This window comes from Lissotriton helveticus, chromosome 1_1, assembly GCF_964261635.1.
Source record: "Lissotriton helveticus chromosome 1_1, aLisHel1.1, whole genome shotgun sequence".
NCBI classification, from domain to species: Eukaryota; Metazoa; Chordata; class Amphibia; order Caudata; family Salamandridae; genus Lissotriton; species Lissotriton helveticus.
In genome coordinates this window covers 1,994,291,405-1,994,300,701 of record NC_136057.1, presented here as the reverse complement: position 1 = coordinate 1,994,300,701, position 9,297 = coordinate 1,994,291,405, and the positions used below count along the sequence as shown (strand labels likewise).

At 42.8% G+C, this 9,297-nt stretch overlaps 1 protein-coding gene across 3 annotated transcripts in view; it reads right to left on the bottom strand.

Annotated features, from left to right (window-relative positions):
- Window positions 1-204: 204 nt before the first annotated feature.
- Window positions 205-9,297, bottom strand: part of AGL (amylo-alpha-1,6-glucosidase and 4-alpha-glucanotransferase) — a 421,834-nt gene continuing 412,741 nt past the window's right edge. For all 3 annotated transcript variants that reach the window (XM_078644341.1, XM_078644358.1, XM_078644350.1), the window contains exon 34: window positions 205-1,887. In XM_078644341.1, coding sequence (XP_078500467.1) covers window positions 1,770-1,887 — 118 coding nt within the window. In that variant the 3' untranslated portion in view covers window positions 205-1,769. The remainder of the gene's footprint in view (window positions 1,888-9,297) is intronic.

The window sequence follows — 9,297 nt, the reverse complement described above, 5'->3', positions numbered from 1 at the left end:
GCATTCAATACAAAGTTAAAACAACAACCCCACCCAACACTCACAAAACGAACAGTGGAATAGCTAAACCTGTATGTGCTTCAGTTTAGTTAATCTGCAAAAACCTTGTGAACCAAAACACAGCCTGTGGGGATTAATTGTGCAGCGCAGAAAAGAATTACAACTATGCATGCTAGCTCATAAACAAAATATCCAAAACAAAAGGTGTTGACATATTTTATTCTGTGTCCTTCACAGACAAACAATGGCAATATGGACATCATATTCTCTGTAAATAGTTAAGTGTAAACGTAGAATTGTGACTTGTACGTGCAACAGTTTGCTTATACATCTACCACATGCATGGCAAATACAATTAATTTCCAAGACATATTTCTGAATGCCACTTTTGGCCACTGCGTAAGTGCAAATGAAATTTCAGACAATAATGTAGGTCAGAGTATAATATACACATTATGGCAAACAAGTGAATACAGTGTTTAATAGTTAAATGCAAGGTTGTATCTTTCATAATGGTAAGAAAGAACAATTTGAACAGTATGGCCTGATGTCTAAGAAGATGTAGAGAAAATGAATTCCCATCTGTAAAGACACACATATCACACAGTACTTAGACTACTGTTTTATCTCCTAAATACACTATGTAATAACTGTGTTCATAAGGTCAGTAGCAAACTGCTCACTAAATATGGTTCAACAAGTATTATTCTTTTCAGTTCTGTTTCTTCCCTATAATTAATCTATGTCTATACAGGTTCTGTACATAAAATCTGTATTGGGGTAATCGAAAATATTTAAAACATGAACAAAAGTCAAAAGCAACCTACACTACAGAATCCACACGTTCAGATACCAATGAGTGATGTGCAAAACAATGTATATTTTAATCGAGGTCTCATGATCAATCAATCTAACCTGAGTAAACTGAATCCCTCATTTATTTAATTTTAACATTATCTAAAATATGGTATTTTCCAAAGATAAAAAAGAGACAAAGTCTATGGGGAAGTACCATCACCGAAGCTTGTACCTCTTCCACACTTCCAAAAGTCATGCACTAAGATTCTAACGTTCATTTGCCCCATGTGCCTTGTAATCGTAGTACACACATGAGATGACTAGAACACTGAAAGATGAACAGTAAAATTGCAATGAATGTGCAGTTAGTATATATATATATATGAGGCTGCTTTTGCTAAACTACGCTATCCGTACCAATGTAAAAGCTGTCACAGTGTCACGCAGTTCAGAAAACTACAGTACACATAAAACTTCCTGTACAATGGCAGTTTCGAATAGATCAGTGTAAGGTGTGGATGTCACGCACATGTGCAGGCATATGCATGCCCACGCATTGCGTCTCTTTTTGCAACCCATCATTTTATGCGGCTCTAAAAGACTTAGGTGGATGAATAAAACTAATTTAAGTGAAATGTTAAAATATTGTCGTAAAAGATGTTCAAGTTTACATCATACAATCAATCCTAATTCTTCACATCATCTTTCTTCACTTTATACAGGTAAGTTTTTAGAAAACTTGAAAAAAAAACACTTAATCTGTACATCGCAAAGAGTGCATGTCAAAAACAACAATCATTTTGATGAACACAAAGCAGGATATGAGAAATAGTTTTTAATGTGCTTGTTCGGTTGACTATTCTTAAATTCTGAATATCTTATATAATTGTGAAAGTGCAATCAAAGCAGAATATTCATTTATTTCACTTTAACAAATAAGACAGCACAGGTGACAATGATTAATAACCATTTTACAAGTCAAAGAGAACCTCGAGTACTGTAGCTATGGACCACGCTTGTGTCTCGCAGCTAAAAGAGCAATATTGTCCATTTTCATTGGTGAGCTCTGGAAGACCTTTCCACGAGGATCTAAAAGAAAAAAACAAATCGGATTCATCAACCTACTGTACAGTTCATTATATTTGGCAAGATGTAAAATATTATTTTGAATTTGCTACCTTACCGAAGAATCAGGATAACAAAACAAGTTTTCAGTGCTAAGCAGGCAAATTAAAAGGAAATATTTATATATGTTCCTTCTCCAACACCAAATACTGACAGTCAACTTCTTTCTCTTTGTACGACTTGCAACTAAACTGCATCATTTATAGGGGGAAATTCAATCATGGGTATATCTACTAGTTAGGACCTTAAAATATTTTCACAGCTTATGGCACTGCTGATAATAAGGGATGGGTTGAAGAGCTTGAACCAATGTTTCCTAACCTCTGGAAATTCCATGTACATTTATATTTCATCATGGTCTAGCACATCATCCCTATTGCAGAACAGCATAGCAACACTGAAATCAATACTACTCTACCCTAACGGAGTCCATCCAACACTGTCAGAAAAAGTCCCTCCTACACCAGAAAGCAACCCCCTTAATCCGGATGTACCCAATTCGTTAGGTATAGTTGAGTCTGCTGGCTCAGCAAGCTGAAATTCCACAAAAAGGAATCCAACTCCCACATTGGAAGAATGAGCGATACAAAGTTGTGAAGGATGCAGGAGGATTTAGAGGGTATGTGAAAAGAAAAAATTATATACTCTGAATAAATCTCTGCTCCTTATAATTCTCCTTACTCTGCTGACCACAACATTCTTGCTTCAATGTTTTTGGGTGTTAGGGACATACAAATTGGGATTGGGAGCTAGATGGATGGACAATATGGCAGAACAGAAAGAGGTTAGGTGGAGAGAAGCAGCGGGCATGAAAAAGAATGAAGCAAAGTGATCAAGACAGATGGAGGAAGAATCTAACATGTGGCAGGACAGTAGCTGTGAACATAGTCTGTATGATACCTTATGGCACTACAATAAAAATAGGGACCATATGGGACCCAAGACAAAGCAGCAGTGCAGCCAGAAGGCAGACACATACAATACAAGGCAGTGTATAAAACTGAGACTGACCTAAATACATTTTGTGTCTTCCTGAACACTGTCATAACCATCTGTGCTTTGGCCGGACATATCCCCTTTGGCTTGATATTACGTGGCAACGAAGAGAGGGCGAAAAAAATAGGGTGCATTTCTTTAGAGGCATTCAGGAGGCATATAAGCCCTCTGCGTCTTGCTTCTGCTCTCTGAACTTGTTCTCTATAGTATGGGCAGATTAAATTTGGGGCAAGCGTGGGAAAGTGAGACAAGTGCTTTCATCAGAAATTAAGGAACAGAGTGACTGTTCACAGGAAAATGCTTGGTGGGCTACCACCACGATAGCGGAGGCTTTGTCTCCACTCCCACAGTGGCCTCAGCGGACCACCCATGGGGCTGTAAATGACACCCCCCCCACCCCCATGGTGTTTTAATTTTTTTCATGCTAATAAGTTATATTAACGTTTTTGTACATACAAAATAAAAATGGTCAAGTTAAATTAACTGTAGATGAGGTATGCAGCGGTGCTAAATAGTTCTTCCTGTCTCTAGGTAAAGAAGAACTCGGTATTTCCCTTTCGGCATGAGTAAAATGTGAATTGATACAGGCTTTAACATACCTCTAGAATGTAATTTCGGCTTACGGAACAGACAAGTTAAGATACTGAAAATAACTTTACAGACCACCACTTCAATATCAAAGCATGATAGAAGAATGAGGCACAGCAACGTTAACGAGGGCTTCTTCCTTTTAAGCTAATGTGCTTATGGGTTGGAATGAGACTAACAGCAAGTCTGAGCGTACAAATTAGTGTCAGTTCCACTACATGAAAGAAGGAAAAGACAAGCAATAAACCTCATTTCACCTAGTACAACAGTGCAAAATAACCTCACAATATTTTTCCAAGGTTATACATTGAAAAATTAAAAATAATGTATCAATCTCTTCTTAATATGGTCAGATTCACAGTATTTTTGGATACTTACATTGAAATAAAGTGTCCAAAAATTGATTGGTGGGATAAAATTCCCTAATTCCAATTCGCAGAAAAGGAGCAAAGCTGATGCACAGTCAATAAGCTAGATTGTTTCCTCTCTCTCATTGTAGGTCTGGAGTTAGCCAAGACCATGTGATTTGACTACAATTACAGGTATGTTCGACTTACTTTGTCTCTCGCTGCTAAGCGCCTTGAGACCTCACGGTGAAAAGTGCGCTCTATAAGAGCATTTGACTTGACTTGACTGAAAGAGACTTTCAGCCACCTCTCTTTATCCATTGGTCTGTTTCGCAACATTCACATTTTGCTTCTGCCCACTAGAGCATGGGGCAGTAGATCAGCCTACTTCGGCCATTGGCTAAATTCACCACACACAAGGTAGTTCCCTTCAGTACCAGTTTTTTGTTTTTACTTTATTATTACTTTATTGTTGCCTGTGTTTACAGAGCCCAAAGTGATAGCAGGATTGTTTCTACCGTATGTGAGCACAGGGCACATTCCTGCTTTATCAGTTTCTGCCTCCTGCCAATGGTGGTGTAAATTCCTTTTGAAGTGCACATTGTTTATCTGACTGCTGCTTTTTTCACACCGTACCATCAGCTCACATGAACTCTGAATATAAGCTCATGAGAGTGCTCTGTCTATCAATTATTCTTAGTTTCCTTCTTTCCTCTTTTTTCTTTGCTTCTTTCTTTCCTGTCTCTTTGCTTCTTAGTTTTTAAATTTATTTCCTTCATTCTTCCCTCTTTCTTTACTTCCCTTCTCTTTCTTTCTTCTTTCCCTTTTTTGTTTCTTGACTCCCTTGTTCTTTCAGTGGTTTCTCTATCTATCTTGCCTTCCTCTTTATTTTTTGCCATCCTTTTTCTTTATTTCTATTGTCTTTCATTGTTGCCTGCCTTTTTCTTTCTTCTTTCTTTTCTTCCTCTTTCATGTTTTTGTCAACCTTTCTTTCTTTCCTTTCTCTTTCTCCATTGTCTTCCTATTTCTTTCTGTCTTCCATCTTTCTTTCTGTCCATCCTCTTTCCTTTCTTTCCTAACTCTTTTATTCCTCTTCCTTTCTACATTTTTTCCTTCCTTCTTTCTTTCTCTCCTTCTTTCCCAAAAGCAAGAGGCTGGCAGACAATGACAGACTGATTGACTTTTTAAAGTCTGTGTTACCCAATACCTTTTCACTTTACTAAAATTATGTGTATACCATAGTTACTTATATGGGCTTTCAGCCAGTCTTCATTCACGAGTATGTGGATGTGCCATTCACATTTTCTTCCACCCACTCCGGCATGCAACAAGGGGGAATGTTTCAGCCCACTTTAGTCATTGACTGACTTCACTATGAGTTACATCTTGCTTCCCTTTCACACAGGATGATACCAAAGGGGATGATGGACAGAGTGTTTGAGCAAATCAAACACTCACCCCCAGTCAACTGATCTGGGTTTAATCCATCATCACTCTTTAGCTCACTCCACCACCCTAGTGGAGACATGGCCATATGCAAATCAGTCGGACCCTGTGCCTCATGGGAACAGTCCAGCCCGAATAACCAGGCCATGTCTTCCCTGGACCGGAAACAAGCATCCTGGGACCGGTTTCGGATTCATACCCCTCCTCAGCCAGACTACCTTGAATCCAGTGGCAGAGTGAGCAAGGGACCCACGTCTGGGCATACCCTGCCAGCTTAGGGCGAACAAAGCGATACCAAAGGGGATGATGGACGGAGCGTTTGAGCAAATCAAACACTCACTCCCAGTCAAAACTGTGGCCGTGGAGAGCGCGGTGGGCAATAACTAAGGATTTGAACTTGACCCAGTCTGCCACGGGAAGCCAGGTGTTCACTCACACTACTTCTAAAAGAAATGTCAAGGATAAGTCTGACCACCTGAAGCTTCTTCAACAAATAGCCAGGGATGCCAGCATATAGAGCATTGGCATATTCCAGCCGAGATAGAATAAGAGCGCAGCCCTAGGAAGAAGAGAGAGAAATTTCCTCAAGGTTTTAAGAAGACCGAAGCAATTGCCGGCAAGCTTCTTAACCTGAATGAGGAAAGAGAGGTTTTCTTGAATCCATACCCCCAATCTTGGCGAGTCGAGTGAGGAGTGTGGGACCGTGTTGAACGCCGCCGACAGGTCGAGCAAAATCAGTGCCACCCTCCCGTCTGCATCCAAAACACTCCCGAATGGCTTCCGAGACCTCCACCAGGGCTGACTCAGTGCTGTGGGAGGCCCTAAACATTGACTGGGACGGGTGCAGGAGGCCCGAGCTTTCGACAAACTCAGTGAGTTGTTTATTCACCACCTTCTCACACACCATAGGCAAACTAGGCAGAAGGGAGATGGGACAATAATTCCCTGGGCTAAGGGGATCCAGAGAAGACTTTTTTAAAAGAGGAAGAATCTTGGCCTGCTTCCAGACCTCCGGGACACAGGCCTCCTGAAGGGACATGTTAATGATACTATTCACTTCAGCATTGATGGTCTCTGCAGCAGCTGCCAACAATCTGGCTGAACTGAGGTCCGAAGGCGAGTCTGATTTGAAGCGCTTAAGAATCTTGAGAGAGCTGGGCAGGTCAACAGGCCTAAATGCATGAAGGGAGTGAATAGGATTAGCAGGTGGTGACACCAAAGTGACAACTGTAGTACTGCGGCAAGAAGTAAAAGCCGCCTGAATGATACCGATTTTATCCATGAAGAAGCTGGAGAGATTATTGCACCAGGCATGGAGACATATTTGATTGGTCAGTGGGGGACGTAAAGCTCTGGATAATGGCAAAAATGTCCTTAGAATAGTTTTTTGCAGAATCAATGTGGGCTGAATAGAATCGACTTTTGGCCTGAGCTATAGCCACATAGAATTTTTTTTGTATAAGATTAAGTTTCAGCTTAGCTACCTGGCAGAAGTCTCTAAGGTGCCAAGCCCACTCAAGTATCTTACATTCATGTTTAAACGCTTTGAGGTTGGGCATGAACCAGGGTTTGGACGGGGACTCCCTAGAAAACCTAGTGGGGGTGGGGGGGAGACAAGGCTAACGTATCCACGGTGTTAGAAACCCAGCTTGTGAACCCGCCAAGTCCACCCTCAAGATCCCTCCGGAGGGCGGGCCTGGCGGCATCCCAGGCTGGGTTAAACACAAGCGGATCAATTTCGCTAAATGTTGGTTTACGATAGCAACGAGCTGGCGGGACGGCATTGGTAACTACCCAAGAAAAGTAGGTTAGAAAGTGGCCCGACCAAGGGACCTGACACGGATCTTCCACCAAGATGAGAAAGTTGGAGCAGATTGGGTCAAGAATATGACCTGCTTGGTGAGTGGGGATTCTAATCCACTGAGAAATGTGGGCAAGATGTAAAATGCCAAGAAAGACAAGTGTGTTCCTAGCATCAGTCTGGTCAAGGTGAATACTAAGATCACCTAGAACAATGTAGTGGGAGAATCGAAAAGCCCGAGGAACCACAGCATCACCCCATGTTTGAAGAAAGGCCCCAGCAGGGCCAGGAGGCCTATAGATCAAAGAACCTTCCAGAGTGAAGTGAGCCGAGAAGCGAATGCTAAAGGCAAGGGCTTCACAATCCCCCCATGAAGTAACATCGCCCCTGTGGAGGTCCCACTTGTTCTTTTAAATAATAGCCACTCCGCCCCCCTACCCTCTGGGCGGTCCACTCTAGAGATCTTATAGCCCTCAGGAGTAGCCAGGGCGACAATGGGATCAGACGTGGTATCTAGCCAAGTCTCAGTGATAAACAAGAGGTCCACATGTCTATCCACGAGGAGGTCAAAGACATCCAAATGGTGTTTCCTGAGAGAACGAGCATTTATCATAGCAGCCAAAAAGGGGGAAAGGCCTCATGGGCCTGCTAGATGAGGCACGCATTTGGGCAGAATTGAGCGAACCCTAACCCAGCTTAAAACCACATGTCAAGCAGATGTTGTTTTTGCACACAAGCATATCCCAATGACATTGGTGGGAACAAGAGTGGGGATGGAGTACCCGCATAAGATTGCTGGTGTAGCACAACATATCCTCTGGACCAGGAGCCCAAGCAGCAGCATGGCTGGCGCTGGCCGCTTCAGGGACGCTGACGGGCGCAGACGGGCATGCCTTAGGTGTGCCTGCGATCGCGCAGCGCACTTATTGATGGTCCCAGCAGCCACGAAACTAGAAAGCGCACTGCCCCAAGATGGCCACTCTCAGTGGCAGACTGGGGAACCAGGAAAAGAATAGCCGTCACAGAACAGCAATCAAATTCATGTACAATAGTGAACAATACAATAAAACCAAATGCAGGATTTTTCGGATTGTAAAAAGCATTATAATTAACAGCAAGCAGCGTGTGCAAAATAGCATAGGTAGGAGGAGAACGTGAGCGGAGAGCAGAGTAACCACTCAAGGTGCCTGCAACCACGCTGTGCACGTATTAATAGTCCCAGCAGCCGCGGAAACTAGAGAGCGCCCTGCCCCAAGATGGCGACTCTCAGTGGCGGACGGGGGAACCAGGAAAAGAATAGCCGTCACAGAACAGCAATCAAATTCATGTACAATAGTGAACAATACAATAAAACCAAATGCAGGATTTTTCGGATTGTAAAAAGCATTATAATTAACAGCAAGCAGCGTGTGCAAAATAGCATAGGTAGGAGGAGAACGTGAGCGGAGAGCAGAGTAACCACTCAAGGTGCCTGCGACCACGCTGTGCACGTATTAATAGTCCCAGCAGCCGCGGAAACTAGAGAGCGCCCTCCCCCAAGATGGCGACTCTCAGTGGCAGACGGGGGAACCAGGAAGATAATAGCCCTCACAGAACAGCAATCAAATTCATGTACAATAGTGAACAATACAATAAAACCAAATGCAGGATTTTTTTGATTGTAAAAAGTATTATAATTAGCAGCATGCGGCGTGTGCCAAATAGCATAGGTAGGAGGAGAACGGGAGCAGAGAGCAGGGTAACCCCTCAAGGCGCCTGTGACTACACAGCGCACGTATTTATGGTCCCAGCAGCCACGGAAACTAGAGAGCGCCCTGCCCCAAGATGGCGACTCTCAGTGGCAGACCAGGGAACCAGGAAAAGAATAGACCTCATGGAACAGCAATCAAATTCTTGAACAATACAATAAAACCAAATGCAGGATTTTTTTAATTGTAAAAAGTATTATAATTAGCAGCAAGCGGCGTGTGCAAAATAGCGTAGGTAGGAGGAGAACGTGAGCGGAGAGCTGAGTAACCCCTCAAGGCACCTGCGACCGCACACTGTACGTATTTATGGTCCCAGCAGCCACAGAAACTAGAAAGCGCCCTGCCCCAAGATGGCGACTCTCAGCGGCAGACTGGGGAACCAGGAAAAGAAAGCCCTCACAGAACAGCAATCAAATTTGTGAACAATACAATACAACCAAATGCAGGA